The 19,185-nt window shown below is 34.4% G+C and overlaps 1 protein-coding gene across 1 annotated transcript; it reads right to left on the minus strand.

The window, feature by feature from the left end:
• Window positions 1-45: 45 nt before the first annotated feature.
• On the minus strand, window positions 46-18,370 carry LOC140050763 (serine/threonine-protein kinase tousled-like 2). Its single transcript, XM_072095812.1, has 16 exons — window positions 18,279-18,370; window positions 16,912-17,083; window positions 16,007-16,091; window positions 15,179-15,207; window positions 14,483-14,566; window positions 12,709-12,834; window positions 11,727-11,819; window positions 10,286-10,512; window positions 9,658-9,844; window positions 8,698-8,969; window positions 4,547-4,636; window positions 4,049-4,218; window positions 3,724-3,865; window positions 3,030-3,141; window positions 2,798-2,905; window positions 46-2,270 (listed from the first exon to the last, which is right to left on the minus strand). Exons 2-16 carry the CDS (start codon window positions 17,080-17,082, stop codon window positions 2,085-2,087), a joined length of 2,082 nt encoding a protein of 693 aa, XP_071951913.1. The 5' UTR covers window position 17,083; window positions 18,279-18,370; the 3' UTR covers window positions 46-2,084.
• Between the last annotated feature and the right edge of the window lie 815 nt (window positions 18,371-19,185).

Raw genomic sequence — 19,185 nt, forward strand, 5'->3', positions numbered from 1 at the left:
TTAAAAAACTATCAGTATCAATTAATAAATATCTTTAGTAAAATATTCAATAGTCAGTTATTTTTATTGTATCAACTTGCAAATACATTTATTTTTAAGGAAATAGAACGGGCAATATGATGTAATACAAAAATTAGCTGCTTAAACATAGGCTTATAAACCGAACTTGGTGCCGTGCCAAGTTTGGTTTAACTTAAACATTTAAGTTTGGTAGGTAAAGGTGTGTTAATGTTTCTATATAATTTTACCAAACTCATAAAAACAATAATGATGCAAATATTCATGAAACATCTGTACAGTACTTGTGTGCAGAACTTGTGCAAATGAAAGTGGTACCAGCCAATCACAAGAAGATGAATCAAACGTCTTTGTATAAGCAGGCATTAAGCATGGCATACGGATATTAACCAAAAAACCCAGCTTTGTTGCAATAATATGTACCATAGCCACTCCAAATAAGGGCTTTCTGGCTTGATGTTAGCATTTTCTTACAAAAACCTACTCTCTACAACCATATAACTATTATTTTCATTAATTCTTCTTTGCATTAATCACAGTGAATGTCATTGTCTCAACAACACTAACATTTATCAGTTAAAGAATCTGTCATACACCAATTATTTTCCATACGTGCCCTGCAGTGGCTTATATGGCTATGAGTGATCACTGGCTGAACCCACAGCTAAACGCCCGGAGCTTATGGGGGCCCCTGAGCTGTGCCCAGAGAGAAAAAGAAACAGACATTCAAATACGTCGAAAAGGCTAAAAATGCCCGAGGCATTGGAGGGCCACTTTAGGGTTCCTAAACCAGGGCCTCGGGTCTCTATGTTACGCCAATGGTGCACTAAAAAAACACCCATTGGACCCATCTTCTAAACTTGGCAGTATTTGAGTTGTAAAAGTAAAACTGATCAAAGGTTTAGAAAACGTTGACCATAATCAAAATAATATTCAAGAAAAAAACAAATTAATAACAGCTCAATAATGGATGGAAGTTTAGCACAAGACAATACAACTTGAAGCAAATACCTACACATTTATCTGCAGTATTGTATACTTAAAAGTTACAAATGACAATACATCTGTTTACTGTCTATAACACAGGTGATCAACATTGAAACATACTATCTTTTTAATGATTTATTTGCAATTTGAATATCTGGAAGTAATTTCACTTAAGGATAGCGATTGGGAAATGATTCTAGTATAGCCGATATCTTTTATACAACTTCTAAAGCTCTATCTACACTATCAAATCAATCGAAGCAATGTGATGTGCCCATATATGGACATGGTGATGTCATATCATTTCCATATTTGGGCTTATCACCACCATATTAGGGCACATCTAGTTTGATATTGTAGACATAGCTTTATATTATTTTCAATTCAAATGCCTACTCACATAAACTGATACAGTTTGAAAATGAGTACAATTACAGGAAGAGGGGCTTCCTCATTAAATAAGTACTTTTTTATCCACAACTTTAAACGTTATACCACGACGGTCATTTCACAAGCTCTGATAATTTACTCAGACTTTATACAGAGTCTCTAAAAATCAAATTCAGTTGTACACGAATATCTATGTGTGCACATTTGAGTTTGAATATAATAGGGGAGGGGTTAATATGCTGGGTCAAAGGTGAAAGTTGTGGATCTTAAAAGTACCTAATAACCAAAATATGAATAGATTCCTAGAACAATAGGATATATCTATTAACATTAATACAGTTTATTGATCAGGTGTATATAACTAGACAAAGTACAGTCAACAATAGTGAGAAAGTTAACCCTCCTTGTTCCCCTTTCACATCCCATACAATACAGCATCCTATACAATTTCTATAAAATCAAAAAAATTTAAATCATCAATGCATCACTTTTCTCGCATGATGATGTTATTTTTTTTCTTTAACATTTGCATATGTAGTACATCCATCTACTGACATAAATATCCAACAAGAAGTTAGCAGCCAGACATGTTTGTTTACTGTTTCTATGACGATGGCCTGGATTTCACATGACCAGGCGAACGAACGAACCGTTCTTGTGCTATCTTTCGTTCCATTCCATGTCGTATATCACGAACCAGTGATGTTTCTAAATGTACCAGAGCTGCTAGGAGGCGGCATCATGGTGTGACTATTATTGTGCAAATTAGTAGGTGCGGCCTTGCGAGTTGGAGGCATCAGGTACGGATCACGTGCCAATTGTAGCACATCTAAACGATTGTCTTTGTTGTATTCTAAACAACGACGAACAAAGTCCTGTAATTAAAAAATAACAATTTCATTAGCATATTATATATATACACAGTATCCTGTTATCATTATATAGAAATCACAAGATGTAGTAAGAAAAATCTCAAATCTTTTGTTATATTTTTCTTCCTGATGTCAACAAATTTCTCTGTATGGGTCATTTTTTTTTCGTTTATCTAACTTCTCCCTATTAGGTTATAAGGGTATTGGTTGTGGTTATTCGATCAGTGTGATATACATAATAATCGATCAAGTTTGTTAGTGGTTTAATAGTGGTGTGGGGGGGGGGGGGTGTGGTTGGTACTGGCTTGAAAATAAAGATTAGTTTTCCATTGGACGCAAAGCCAATCAACATTGACCAATCACAAGCAACAGTTCCGATAATCCATACAAATTACTTGCAGTGTATTTCGTTCAAATGGGAATCAAGCTGAAGTGAAAGAATCCCCTTTAAGATACATTAACAGACTGTTGCCTGCCTGGTGAGCTTGCCCTAAAAATCTCCATCGTCCAATTAATAAAAAATCATTTACCTTTGCTTCTTGGCTCACAGGTGGTTTATTTGGGAATTGCACTACAGTTGCTTTTAAGATTGTATTCTGTTCCAAGATGGACGCTTGAGACAGATTGTGTCCAAATGGCTGCAAAAAAAACAAAACAAAAAGTGAATGAATTTGCTTGCTCAGAGGTTAAAAGCAAAGCAATCTAAAACAAATATTTAAAATATTCTTAATTGTTTTTAATACTCTGTTCATCCAGACATACCTTTTTACCATAAAGACATTGATAAAATATAACTCCAATGGACCACACATCTACTTTGGACGATATTTTTGGTGGACCTCTTCCGACTACAAAACACTCTGGAGGCAAATACCTGCAGTGAAAGACAAGAACACATAATGCAGAGTGTTTTTATTGCTTTGTTAATGTGAGAACAAATACACACATGAGCCAAAATAAAACATGAATGTGGAAACCCTTTGGGACACTCCTATTCAGTAAATCCCTATTAAAGATGCATTGTCCCCCAAATACATGAAAAATGAAGATTAATAAAAATCAGACATTTAATAGGCCATTTTGAAGTTTTAATAAAGTTATTTACTTCTGTAGAAAAAAAATCCCAATTTATTATTTCACTTACAAAAAGACAAAATAAATTTTAACCAAAAACTCATTGTCTGACAGACAATTTAAGTATTTTTTTGCTTTAAATTATGAACTATTATGTGACATTAAAATGACATATTCAACAAAAAATTTATGACAAAAATATTTTTCAGGGGGGACAATATATTTTTAAGGGGCGACAATATATCTTTAAGGGGCACTTTCTCAAGAAACAAACAATGCAAAATATATGTCACCGTCTTTACATGGGACAACCCAAGATTTTTTTAATCTCGAAGGTGTCACCTTATTAGAGGTTGTTCTAATGTATAGGTGATTTCCTTACCAATATGTTCCAGCACCCTGTGACGTCAGGTCCATTCCACCTTCATTATGATCGTAATTTTCTTCATCCATGATTTTTGAGAGACCAAAATCAGTTATTTTAATCTCTCCACTAGTCGTTCCAGAACTTAATAAAATGTTACCTATCAAGAAAATGTTGAAATAATATTTCAATTGATATTAATATATATCTATATGCTAATGAAAATAATATTTCAATTGATATTAATATATATCTACATGCTAATGAAAATAATATTTCAATTGATATTAATATTCAGTTCCACTTGCTAAATAAAATTAAATAATCCATGGAAGTTACATACCAGGTTTTAGATCGTAATGTATAATGGGCGGTTTGCGTTCATTCAAATATTGAAGCGCCCTCACAGTTTGCATCATGATTGAACGTGCCTCTTTTTCAGGAATAAGTTTTGTTTGTTTCAAGTAGAAATCTAAATCTTTACCATCACAGTATTCTAATACAGTACAGAATCTAGAAATAAAAAGATTAAAATCCGAATATAAAGCTTCTGTCTTCACTATCAATCTTTATTTGACAAAAAATGTGCCCATATATGGACATTATGATGTCATAATTATCACTACCATATTTGGGCATGTTACACTTTTTTTTGTCACATAAGAGATTAAATTCAATCATAATGGTAGTTTTAAATATTCTTGAGAAAGTATCATACAACATTATGTAATTTACAAACAGCCCTCATTTGTGCATGCAACTATCCTATTTACAAATCTTTATACTGTATCGATCAATGTGCTTTTTTTTTTTATGGTATAATAATAAAACAAATACTTACGAGTTGCTATCTATTTCAAAAACATCAAATAGTTTAACAATTCTATTATGGTCTAAGCTTTTGTGAATTTCGTATTCTCGCAAGGCGTGCCTGTTGAGAAAAAAGTGAATCATTCATTAGAAAAATCATAATCTAATTATAGTATTTTCTAATTTCAACCATTTAAATTAAATAAAAACAGTGAGGCGTGTGGGGCAGTGTGTTGGACGTTGGGATTACTGGTCGTGAGAATCCAACTCTCGCTACATTGCTTGTATCCTTACATTTGCCTCTTTTCACCCGGGTGTATAAAATGGATACCGGTTAGATCAAGACACAACTTTGTACAACTATAGGACCGGGGTAATAATAATGTGAAGCGCATTGAGAGCTTGCTTATATAGTAGAGTAGAAATAAGGTTTCACCTCAAAAAAATTGCAACAAAAGGTATTTCAACGGATTTTGGTAGTATTAGGTGTACTAAACAACAGAAAAAAAGTCTCAAGAATTTCGACCCCCGGAAAGTGGTTTTTTTCAAGATGGCCGCCAAAATAGATAAAAAGTGAAAATGGCCATACCTCCTAAACTACTTGATCTATTGATATAATTTTGGTACTAACATACTCAGAACATACATATTTATATTCGCTATAATAGAACATTTTGGCCAAAATTGACCGGAAATACCATTTCTGACAATTTGACCTTTGACCTTGATATGTTGTATCTTGGTAACCACTAACCGTAGGGAAACAAATGATGGCTCAAATTGTTCAGAATGTACATATTTACATTTATTGTAATGAGACATTTTGTCAAAAAATGGTTAGAAGTAAAGGTTATTGACCTTTAACCTTTATCTATGTAGAATTTCCATATCTCGGCAACTATGTGTGGTAGAGATTTAAAATTGGGCTCTAAATACTGAGAATATACTTATTTATATTTACTCTAATGAAACAGTTATGACAGAAAATGACCAGAAACGACATGTTTGACCATTGACCTTGATATGCTATATTTCGATAATGACTGACTGAGATACACCATTTATGGCTCAATTTGTTCAGAATATAATTATAACTTTTAAATTTCTAATTACGGTATAGCAGCAATTGATTAGATATTGTGCATGTATTTAGTACGGCATCTTAAACAACTGTTCCAACTTCGTCTTCATCATCGTCATCAATCTTTCTATCTACGTTGTCGCATTCTTTTAGTTGACACACTCCACAAACTGAAGCACATGCCAATCCATAGCATCTACAACTGCAACATACAGTTTTACATCCAGTAGTACAGTTACAATGGATGATTTTCAAAAGTTCTTCTGAAGCAGCAGTTTCCATCGTCATTATTGGCACAAATGTTTTATTACAAACTTTCCATCCCCACTTGGTAGCATCCATGCTATTATCTTTCTATAGCCATTGCATGATTTGACTGACGTTCTGTAGCAGATGACGTTGGTGGTAGTTGTTGAGGCTAGGTTTGATAAATGATTTACCCTCAACAACTTTTTTATTAAATAGCTTGCATCTGTAGCTATTCAGGGAATCCAGTGACTTCGCTCCAAAAAGAATAGACATGTCCTTCAGTCCAAACTCCTCGATAGTTTAAAGTTTCTGATGCGGTTGAGTGAAAATATCGGCACACATGTCATATTCTGGGTTACTTTCAATCAATTTATTAAATGCCGCTTTCTTGCCGATTCCGAAAATCCTAGACGTCGAATCACAACCAGTGAATGCATGCACTATGGGTAATGCATTTCACATTTTATATCCTAAAACAGATTTCAATCTGGTTACATTAATCACTCTAGTAGGCCCATCTTTTCCTTTGTCTAATCTGAAGTACACTTCTCGGTTTGTTGTATTTACATGATACAGTAAAAGTACCAGTAAGTCCGTGTCTTCTCCAATCAAAGTTACTGTATTATGTTCAGAGACTTCAACTGTTGCCACAGAGCAATGTCAGCATCGGCATTGTTTTTTTTTGTTTTTTTTAAAACCATATTTAATGAGGGTGATCCACGCAGCTATTGCTGATCATTAGGGACCCTCAGAGGTTCACAAGACAAACATATACACAAGATGCTCTACAAAACAAAGTCTTATTACAAGTCTTTGGGAGTGGAGTAATTTGGTCCTTAGAAAAAATCCTGACATGTGACGGGACTTGAACTCAGGACCCTTGGAGTGGTAGCCAAGCATCATAACCATAACTCGTTGGCTGCATGTCGTACAGGACATTCTTTTTTCTGTAGCTCATATGAAAGCATGTTGATAAATTTGTGTTTGTTCTCATGCCTTGACAGGAATTCTTCTTTCTTTCCATCAAATTCAGTTAGGACAAATCTCTCTAGACGATGTAATGAAATATGAACTAAGTCCGTTTCCACCCTCACTCTTCGAAGCCAAAGACATCTTTAGGAAGGCAAATAAACCAATAAATTGATAGAAAGTAACCTAGAATATGACACTGATGTGTGCCGATATTTTCACTCAACCGCATCAGAAACTTCAAACTATCGAGGAGTTTGGATTAAAGGCCATGTCTATTCTTTTTGGAGCCAAGTCACTGGATTTCCTAAATAGCTACAGATGCAAGCTGTTTAATAAGAAAGTTGCTGAGGGTAAATAATTTATCAAACCTCAACAACTACTACCACCAACCTCATCTGCTACAAAATGTCACAGTCTTAGAGTATACTATCAAATCATGCAATGGATAAAGAAAGATAATACCATGGATGCTGCCAAGTTGGGGAAGTTTTTAATAAAACATTTGTGCCAATAATGACGATTGAAACTGCTGCTTCAGAAGAACTTTTGAAAATCATCCATTGTAACTGTACTACTGGATGTAAAACTGTATGTTGCAGTTGTAGATGCTATGGATTGGCATGTGCTTCAGTTTGTGGAGTGTGTCAACTAAAAGAATGCGACAACGTAGTTAGAGAGATTGACGACGATGATGACGAAGTTGAAACAGTTGTTTAGGATGCCGTACTAAATACATGCACAATATCCAATCAACTGCTGCTATACCGTAATTAGAAATTTAAAATTATTATTATATTCGTTTTTGTTTACTTTTCCGGTTTTTTATTCACTATTATTATTAAGAATGTATACAGTACTGTATGTTCTGAACAATTTGAACTTGAACTCATATTCTAAATATAATATAATAAATGTAAAATATTACAGTTACTTGATTCCCAGGAAAGCTCTTAATTCCATGGGTAGATTAGACCATTACGAAATAAAAATAATTATATTCTGAACAAATTGAGCCATAAATAGTGTATCTCAGTCAGTCATTATCGAAATATAGCATGTCAAGGTCAATGGTAAAAAAAATGTCGTTTCTGGTCATTTTTTGTCAAACTGTTTCATTAGAGTAAATATAAATAAGTATATTCTCAGTATTTAGAGCCCAATTTTAAATCTCTACCACACATAGTTGCCGAGATATGGAAATTCTACATAGATAAAGGTTAAAGGTCAATAACCTTTACTTCCAACCATTTTTTGACGAAATGTCTTATTACAATAAATGTAAATATGTACATTCTGAACAATTTGAGCCATCATTTGTTTCCCTACGGTCAGTTATTACCAAGATACAACATATCAAGGTCAAAGGTCAAATTGTCAGAAATGGTATTTCCGGTCAATTTTGGCCAAAATGTTCTATTATAGCGAATATAAATATGCATGTTCTGAGTATGTTGGTACCAAAATTATATCAATAGACCAAGTAGTTTAGGAGGTATGGCCATTTTCACTTTTTATCTATTTTGGCGGCCATCTTGAAAAAAACCACTTTCCGGGGGTCGAAATTCTTGAGACTTTTTTTCTGTTGTTTAGTAGAATCAATACTACCAAATTCCGTTGAAAAACCTTTTGTTGCAATTTTTTTGAGGTTGGCCCCTTTTTTTCATTAGTTCTACTCTACTATATATGCGAAAAAATAAGAATGACCTATTAGTATTAAATTTCAGCCCGGAGAGGAGCTTATGCCTGTGTAATGTATCATGATGAGTACAACTACTAATTTCCACATATGGAAGGACTTCGTTCAATGTATCTCATCTGCTACGCTCCTACAATCCTCTAGGTCATGGGATAACTAGAATTAGAGAAGTTAAATATCTTACTTAATATAGTTAGCCTTTTTATCTTCTTTCCAATCTTTATTCAATTGGTGTATTTTACATGCTACATAACGTTGTTCATCTAGATCAAAGCCCTTGTGAACTTCACTGAATCCTCCTTTTCCAAGCAACTTCAATAGTAGGTATCGTTTATTTAGCACGGGGTTGTCTTTGAAGCGGGATAAGTCCTCATTATGTATTCGTTTAAGTTCACGTATATGCAAATTACGACTGCGCTCTAGTTTTTCTAATTCTACTTGTAAATCGGCTTCCTCCTGTAAAAACAATTGTCAATTTTGTTAATTTAAATAGCATTAATTCAAAAAACAAAAAGGACTATTAAGAATAAAGAATTATACAACACAATTCAAACCAAGAATTTATGGCTTAGTCTACACTTCACTTTTGTTTGCAACTTTTTGGAGAAGTTTGCTCAAGTTTGTTAGTGTAGACTGGGCGTAAAAGGTGGGGTTACACCATACTTTTATAGATTGTGCTTAAAAGGTAGGCCTACACTTTATAGTTGTACAGATTGTGCTAGACTTGTTTGTAATATTAGTGCCACTCTTTTTCATAATCAGCAATAAAGCAAAGAGTACCCATTTTCAATTACCTATAGATAGGCAACAATCACAACGAGAAACATAAACAAGATATTGTACATGAACGGGATCTCACCATTATATAAGAATGAACGCATGCACACACACACACAACACCGAATAAACAATGAGGTGACAAGATACCATCAGTACTTGATATAGTTGTACAAACAAGTCAACTTGCTAGATGCAACTACGACCTAGTATATTACTTACTACCTTGTGTAATTTATTGCAATGTCTGTTGTATGTCACTCTAAAAAAAATCTGTGTACACTTAAAAGTAGCATTAATCTAAATGCCAACTTTATGTCAATGGCTACCAGATGTCTCTATGTAGACAGTTACTTGAACCACCTACTTTCTTTAGAACTTGTAGTCTTAGTTTCAGTATCTCGTCCTGTTCATAGTAAGCTTGGGCCGAAAGCTGCGGTACTGAGTTGGATTTGGAGTTAGTCTGCGCCCCTTGTAGGTGGGGCTTCCTTTTGGTTAAAAGTTTTTTTTGTCGGTCAATTTCATCCCTCTCTTGTGCTAGTCTTTCTTGCTGTCTGGATATTCAAAATAAAAGACATTTAGTTGAAGCTACACATGCATTGGGTGTAATATTAATTTATATAAATAATAGTGGAGCTGTAGCTTGGTGGTTAACATGCCTTCCAATCCCAAGGCAGAGTTCAATCCTGACCTATTGCCACTAAGCCTCAAATAGGACTAAAGCTCTGTCTACACTATCAAACTAGTGTGATGTGCCCAAATATGATAGTGATATATCACATTTTTTGGTCACATAAACTTTTACAGTGTAGACAGAGCTTTAGTTTATAAGCACGATAAACCATAAAAATGGTTTATCCCTCCTGTAATTGGCGAGTTTGTGCTCGCTGCTGGATGCGTCTGTTTTTTTTGTAATTAATGCCGACAAATTACCATGATCTATGGGACAAATTCTTACGCACAGGTTGTTACAAGGAGTCGTTAAAATTTCATACCTGACAATATCCGTAAAAGCATATCCGTCTTTCCAACTCTCAACAAACTGCGCGCCCTGTCGTTGTGTATTGAACTGTCCTAATCGCAAACGATTTTCCATGCTAGCCTTACGTACATGCTTTTTCTCTTGTTGTGATTTCTCTAATAGCAGGCTCTTGTTCATTGCTAGACATTTGGTTAAATGATCATTCTGTTTTTGTAGCTGTTTTTGGGTTTCATTAAGTTCCTGAAATTATAAACATTGAAAATAAAATTATCACACTCGAAAAAGTTTGATAGTGTATAGCACAGTACTGAAGTCACAATTCCGGCCCAAGCGTTCAATTAGCTTTTTCCGGTCTGCGATTCAATGGTGGATCTCTATGTTAAGAGGCACGTTACTTCCAAATCGTCATTATTTTATAAAACTAATTAACTAACATTCGGTTGAAAATGAAATACAATGCCTGTTAGCATAAATTTTCACCATTGCATTGCAGACCGGAGGAAAAAATCATTGAATGCTGAGGTAATTTCCAAGTGGTATTGTGACCACCAGATCTTCGTGTTTGGAAACGCTTGACTGCCAAACACGAAGATCTTCGTGTTTCGCGTTTTTTTACGAAATCCGGTATACTATAAATATTGACACTATATTCGGTCTGGACCGTCAATATTTTACTATTTGAAAGTAACTAATCTGGTTACGAACGACCGTCAAAATCGGTCGCGTGCTAGCTATGCCGCCGAAGCATTACAAAGGTTTTTGTGGATTGGCATGTTTGTTTGTTATCTGAATAAAAAATAATTGAGTCATTTTCAATATGAAGTCTTTAATTTTATTATTGTATGCATACCCTAATTGTTTTGGTGTTTCACGAAACAAACTTGTTTAGAAATGGTATGGATATTATCATCAGTTTACTAGCTAGGCTAGTAGTACTAGGCTAGCCTAGGCCTAGTCGTAAAACGGTTCCGGACCAACTTTAGGCCTGGTGTCTTTACCATGTGCATTTTGGCGAAACATTGATGCAAGATTTATGATTTATAAAATTTAATACATTTTTCGATAGTGATAACTTGTTTTATAGGCCTATCGGTGCCGTGTAAGTAACTTTTTCGTTGTTTGTTGATCTCCCTGGGCGATATTTTCATATTGTGAGGCCTTGCACAAAATCGCGAATATCTCGACTTTCTTGCGCAAAACTATGAAAAACTAAAAAAGTGGGTTACTTTTATTTTACTATTACGATTTACATATTGCGATTTGAAAATCGTTCTTGGTACCATTGTAAAGCTAAAATCTTTATGATTATTTTAGTATAAATTACATATAAATCAGATCAAATACATAGTTTCAATCAGCTTCAATAAAAACATCGAATTGGGTTAAAAACGCTGGCGGTGGCAGTTTCTAACTGGAAAAACCTCTGGCAATCAAAGTGTTAAAGGTCACATTACCTTCTGTAGTCTTTCCATCATGACATCTTTTTCTTCTATACAACTTGTAGCCTTCTTTTCAAGTTTTTCTACTCCATCCATACCAAGACTAGTCTGTTAAATTTAAAGAGGAATGATGTAATATTATAACACACCTGATTGTGTTCTTGCAATTTGATTGGTCATCATGTGTCATTTGGAATTAGTGATATCTAATGGTGATAATGAACGGTTTAATGCACGTTTATCATTTTGCAAATCTTTGCAACGATTGTTGACTGATTGCAGTCAGAAATCAAAATGTTGTGTGCGCCATCTATAAGTGTTCTACTCCGAATCGTTATTTTAATGGCCTAGCTTCCCCACTGTTCTATTTTCACCTCGGCTTGCGATTCTCGCCATCAAACTCATAAACATTCACAATTTGTATATTGCACAATGATGTACTATTACATGCTCACATTTTAAACATTTTTGTGTGTGACGTAGTAGCCTTGTGAATGATGCATGGTGGAAAACCAACCTGTAGTGAACAACTCATGAAAATATTCATCTTATTCAACTCATAAACATTCACAATTTGTATATTGCACAATGATGTACTATTACATGCTCACATTTTAAACATTTTTGTGTGTGACGTAGTAGCCTTGTGAATGATGCATGGTGGAAAACCAACCTGTAGTGAACAACTCATGAAAATATTCATCTTATTCAACTCATAAACAGTCATTATTTGTGTACTAATATTTTGTATATTGATTAAATCAACAACATAGAATGGCCAACATACTACAGTCAACTCTCCTAATACCAGACTTTTCTCGAAGTCCAAACAGTTCCAAATTCATTTTTACAATTATATAAACACATTCCGAATACCAGACTTTTCGGAAAAACCAGAAATATTTGATCAGTCCAAAGGCATTCGGTATTGGGAGAGTTGACTGTATAACCAAATAACATTAATTTATCATGGTACAAATTAGTTAAGACTACTTACTTGGACCTCTTTGGTTGACATTTCCACATTGAATGATATCAATTGTTTCTGTTGCTGGTATTGTTGCATGTGAATTAAGTTATTTCCATCGTTATGGTTGCTGTTTGAACCAGTCGGGGATCCAAACTGAAATTAGTTCCAAAATAGGTAATATTTGAATAGTTAAATGTTATTTTAGATTACTGCTTTGTAAATATTATTTAGTATTGTTTTGTTAGACAAATTGCCAACAATAACATAAGTGAATTCATTCACTATCCGTCTTAAAGGTGGTAATTCTGTTCACAAGACAAACATATGCACAAGATGATCTACATAAACAAAGTCTTATTACAAGTCTTTGGGATTTTCATTAGATTCCTGATATGACATGATTTGAACCCAGGACCCTTGGATTGGTAGCCAAGCATCATAACCACCAAGCCACCACTCCACTCAATCAAATAGGATTTGAATCAAAATGAGTGGTCTAGTGGGTGAGCACAATCAGGACTAATGGGAATTTGTCAATTGTTTATAATAGCGAGCTTTCAATTTGCGTCGATAGGACATTGACATGTTGTTGGTTGTTACCTGGATCAGGAAATCACAAAAAGTGTGTCAAGGAATATAGAGTGTCTCTGTCTCACACTATCAAACATTATGTGAAAAAAAAATGCGATGTGCCTATACAGTACATGATAATGTCATATCACAACTATATTATACAAATAATGAATGTTTATGAGTGTAATGGTACAAATAATGGCATGAGGTGAATGATGAAAGGTTATATCAACGAGGCAACGCCGAGTTGATATAACCTTTCATCATTCACCAAATGCCATTATTTGTACCATTACACGAATATAAAACATTCATTATTTGTTTTATATAACATCTAAATAGATTCCTGTCATTTGAATGAAATAAAGGTAGCCCTAGCCAAGAGGCCTACATTTCATTAACATTGATTAAAACAGTAACATTTGGTTTCTAATATTATATTAAATGTTATATTTATATGGATTTTATAAACTACTTTAGTGTTAATTATGTCAACAAACAACTAAACAATCCTAGGCCTAGCAAGGCTAAAACGCCTAGGATAGGCCTAGCATAATCCTAACAGGCCTAGCTTAGTAGTTACTAGTAGTAGTACTGTACTAGCTTGGCTGAAAGGCAAAACTTCGACAGAAAATTGGAACTTATCTAGGCTAATTATGGTTTTTCCAACGATTCCACGTCTTGTAGGGATGTCCCCATTAATTAATCAAAATCCTAAAAACGATCTAAAGCTAATTTAAATGCCTTTTTGAATGAAATTAGTACATATATATATATATAAAATCTGCTGCTGTTGCATATCTCGCTGTGGTGTTTACAACAAACAACAGAGGCAGGACGACAGGTGGCGCTGTTGTATTTCACAGTAATTTTTGTATAGGGAATTTTTTTCATCCGCGAAACGTTTTTTTTTTCGTACACAAAAACGTTAAAAAAAGTACTATTAAACGATCGTTTAATAGTGCGTACTATTGCACGCCATGTGACCCACAATCGTCCAATCAAATGACAGGAATTTATTTAGGTGTTAGATAATTAGGGATATCACAACCATATATGGGCAAATTTTGTATATATGACACTTTTTTGTCACATAAAGTTTGTTTTGATAGTGTAGACATTGCATTAGTCCCAACTTCGCTGTATTTACACAATGGCCATGACCTAACTTGCTACCTAGGTCATTACAATCGTCAATTCATATCTAGTTAAAAGCAGCATGACCTACCATTTGCATTGTACCATGAGAGGAGGGTGACCGTGGGTTCATCATTGGTCCTATGCTACGTCCAGGACTTCCTGTCGCAGACGTCTGTAAAAAGAACAAGAAATTAATTGTGCCTTAACCACAATAAAAGAAAATAAATATTTTATCTGTTGTTTTTGTTTTGTGTAAAACACTGTCTACACTATCGAACTAGTTTGACCAAAAAAGTGTGATGTGCCCAAATATTTTTTATTTTATTTCACATACATCCAACAGCGATATCGCCAATTGCAGGATGCCTTAAAGGAAAGAGTATATATGATGAATTTGTGACAGTGGGTGTGTGTGAACTAGTACACCGGGGTAACCCCCTACTCGTCCCGAAAGATGTACTAGGTTCTTTAAAGTGCACATGAGCCAGATATGTTCACTGGACCTACGGTTTATAGTCCTTATCCGGGAAGACTTGTTCTACCACCAGAACCATGGAGCGAGCGAGTCTCGAACCCTTGCCGATGTTAAATATGACAACGTATTGTGGTTCCACTGTCTTAACCGCTCGACCACTCACTCAATAAGTGGTAGTGATTATGCTTAAATATGGTAGTGATATGACTTCCATATATGGGCACATCACATTTTTTTGTCACATATAGTTTGATAGTGTAGACAGAGCTTAAGGGTTTATTCATGTGCTATTCATTAATTGTTTCTTACCCTGAAATATTCATTAATTTTCTTAACACCTGAAAGAATAAAATTGAAAGTATTTTGTATCATGTGTAAGTTGTTAAACATACATGTTTTTCTTGTGTAAATGTATGCCAGGCAATCAATCTATTTATAAAACAGGTCAGTACACACAATGTGTACAGAATTTTACCATGACCTTTTAGAAAAGTGGGATGACGTTATAAATAGGATTTAAACACAGGAAAAAGAAAAATAAATCATGTTTATATTTATATCCTCCTTTTCCCGATCACCGAAGTGTTAAGGTGGACCCGGTTAGAGCTTGGATGAGAGACCATCTGGGAATATCGGGTGTTGTATATGGACCTGAGGTCCCATTAGGCATTTGAAATCAGCACTGCTGACTCTGGCAGCCCCTGCATGTAGTATCTGCCTCAGACGTATAGGCTTATGTCTCTCCACTGGTCAAGGTGGGCATTGGACAAGAGAAGCCCTTGATCAATGATGGGACCTTGGCAGTGAAGTAAATATACTTTAAAATGTATATGCATCATGCGATTCAAACTTGGTATTGAATTCAAAGAGAAATCCAGGATATTTCTTATCTGGAATTTGGATGGCTTAGTTTTACCCATTATTCAGATGAATGTAATACTAATTTTCATTCACAAAAGAAGTTGGCCTTAATAATATAATATTGTTGAATTTTAGAATTGGGTTTTTTGATGTATTGTTTTTGTGGTGCAAGGACCATAGGAATAAAATACAATTTAAAAAAAAATAAACATACAGACAAACTGACCAAGTGAAAAGGGCAAAGTACATGACTACCCGGGACTCCCACAAACTTACCCTGACTATCTTGATGATTGTCTTGCATCTTACGTTTTCTTTTGGAGCGATGGTCTTTTTTGTCTGGTGTTGATAATGGAATAACCTAAAAGATGAATGTCTATTAATTAAAAGCTTTAAACAGACATAGGGCGTGTTCACAATCCATGGAGTTATGCTTTCGTATCGCAAGCAATGTAGGCCTGGTCTTTGAAAGTTATAGGTGTGCACTCCTCAATACATTCAGGGATGCTGTAGGTGTGCTGTTTGTATTTTGGTGTGTAGAAGTTTTCCAAATTTAAGCATATTGTAAATCACACTCCTCATGGGCAGTTTAGGAGTGTGTTAGGCGAATGATCGCACTCGCTTGTCTTAAAAGACAAGGCCTGAAATTATGTCATATGTAATTAGCGTCGTAACAGCAAAGTGTTCAGATTGTTTTAACTAATGCTTTCGCTAAACTGAAGTGTCACCGATTTGAGTGAACATCTGGTATACAGGTGTGTAAATTTAATTGGTTAGAGGTTAAAATCGTTTTTTGCATGACTTTCGTATCGTAAGCAGAGTTCACTAATTATGTGGTTGTGCACCTCTATATCACCTTGAGCTGTCGTAACAAACGGAAGATCAGCATCATAAGAGGTGGTTTCCTCTAATCTTTTCCTGGTTCAGGCTTATGGAGTTGTACGCCGCGTACGATATGAAAGCATAAATCCGTAGGTCTGAATAGTTACATACTTGAATGGTTGCTTATAAGGAGTTGTAGCTGGTGAAGGGCCAGCCAAATATTACACTGTGATATTTACTATAATGATAATATTGATGATTAAAATCAATGCTGCTGATTACCACACTAATTCAGAATACAAATAACAATCAATATTTGTGACGAAACCTGAAACAAAGAAAATTATGTGGTTGTGCACCTCTATATCACGATCTTCATATGAGCTTCTACTGCTATTGTTGCCAATGCTTTGATTAGAGTCGTCTTGGATTATGATAGGCATACTCTGCCTGCTTGTGTTCATTCCACCAGACATCCTTGCTTCCAACAGCTCTATCCTCTGCTGGTCTAATTTACTGAAATCTGCCATTCTGCAAAAAGACAAAATTTTTTAAAATTTATTTTAATAGTATTTATTTCATAGACATCCAACAGCGAATAACTCACAAATTACAGTACAGGATGGATAAACTATTTCATAATTTATCATGCTCATTTGAGGCTTAGGGAGTGGAGTTGAAAGAGTCATGCATTACAACCCTGGCAGGATTGAACCAAAGACCTTGGGATTGGAAGGAAAGCACAATAACCACCAATGTAAAGCTCTACTACAATTATTTTTAGAGATGGTAATTATCTTTCCTATAATATAAACTACAGTATGTGTGAAAGGAACATGTTAACAAAAGGGTTAAAGGTCAGTCTAATCTTTGAGAACTGAAATCTTACTACGATAGCCCATAGACTAGTAAAGAATAAAACTCCATAGAAAGCTCCTCGGCAGTCAAAGATACTGTATATATTGGATGACTCTTTCATTCATTGAAATTCATATCACTTCACTGCTGACGAAATGTTATTTCTACATTATATAAAACACTTTTATGCGTTATCCTTTTAATACAGTTTTATCCAACAAAATATATAAGAGAAATGGCAAAAAATACAACAAATCAAGTTATTTAATAAACACACAACATATTTTTTTAATTTACTTTTTCTTTATCTTGTTACTTATAATTAATCTAGACCTAGGCAGGCCTTATATTTGGATTTTCTATCAAGGCATACTTCCAGCTTCAGCCAAGCCTGACTGATGGTCTGTTGTAGGTTTCCATTGATTGTTGGCTAGCTGGCTGGGTGGGTTTGGCAAACAACAAAATGCTGTTGCTCCATGGTTTGGCTATTTTAAAGATTCTGCTGAACCATAAAATATGGATGTTGGATGTCAACGTATACTTACCAAAATAATCTAAACAAACATCACATTATCTTTATTCTAAATAGAGTAATAAGTACCACTTTTACGATTTTATAAATTACTTTCATTTTCAGTACGATGAACTACATTTAAGGAGGGCACCACCAGACGCGCGCTCGCCATGACACTTTAACGAACCACCTTTGACTAGGCAAGCCCGGTCACATTCAGTAATGCAGGGCCTACACAAGCAAAAAAGTTAAGATACATTTCGTAAACATGTGTAAACAATACCAACAATTACCTCATAAAATATCACTTAAAAGTATCATGTTTAGTTAAATCACTATCACTTTTAACAATACCTTGGATTTTAAGCACAATCTGTTCTGTAGTAACCCCATAAAAAGGCTCAGAATTTAAGTTATCAAATGTCTGGATCATCATTAAGTGGTAGCGACCATGTTGATGTATGAAACCGAAGCATTAAGTGACGTCATCTTCGGAAGTTGTCGGAGTTTCAAGGTCAAATTTAAGACACCGTGGCATTGTAAAAAAAGTAATTGTCACCTAAATTTCTATTATATATATTTGTTTCAATTTAATATTTCAATTTCTTAACCTACCTCTCTCTTTAAACATTTCTTATCAAGACAATGTGTTGTATTTGCATCATCCAGTCCAGTCATTAGTGGTACATCATCATTATTATTAAGAATATTATTATTGATTGTATTATTTCTATATTATTCAGGCAATAAGGCATTTTTTACAAAATATAAACAAAAATAAAAACAAAAATGTAAAAAAAAGGTCCACTAACTGCCAGGAAGACAAGCTGACCATTGACGATCCCTAAATAATGTTAATACTAAACAATATTTAATATTATTTTACTCTGTTAATTATGAATATACATATAGGAGTTTTTTTCCGTTTTTTCATTGTATCTATTAAATACAATAAATGATAAATGTTCCACCTTTTTTATCATTTGCGGCGGTAGTAGGGAACTTTCTTTCAAATAAAGAAATTTTAAGCATTTCCTAATTTTACGTTCATATTAATTTTGTAAATATTTGTTCATGGAGCTATAAAATTAGCTCCATGATTTGTTGGGCCTATTGGCTCTACCTATTACTCTTCAAAATAAACATTTTCCAAATGCTTAGAATATCCGACATAGTTTTATAATAGTGGTAGACACATCGATGCAATTATTTTGTCTCTAATTGATCATTAATTATAAAACTTCCACAAAAAGATACGAGA

The sequence above is a fragment of the Antedon mediterranea genome, chromosome 1, assembly GCF_964355755.1.
Source record: "Antedon mediterranea chromosome 1, ecAntMedi1.1, whole genome shotgun sequence".
In the NCBI taxonomy this organism is placed as follows: domain Eukaryota; kingdom Metazoa; phylum Echinodermata; class Crinoidea; order Comatulida; family Antedonidae; genus Antedon; species Antedon mediterranea.

What these genes read in the sequence shown, in the direction of transcription:
- LOC140050763 (XM_072095812.1), bottom strand. Translation starts at nt 17,082, where the DNA reads ATGGCAGATTTCAGTAAATTAGACCAGCAGAGGATAGAGCTGTTGGAA. An exon ending in ATGAAGATCGTGATATAGAG is followed by an intron (nt 16,092 to 16,911) that starts GTGCACAACCAC and finishes TTCATCTTTTAG; the next exon opens with GTTATTCCATTATCAACACC. An exon ending in CAATCATCAAGATAGTCAGG is followed by an intron (nt 15,208 to 16,006) that starts GTAAGTTTGTGG and finishes TTATTCTTTCAG; the next exon opens with GTGTTAAGAAAATTAATGAA.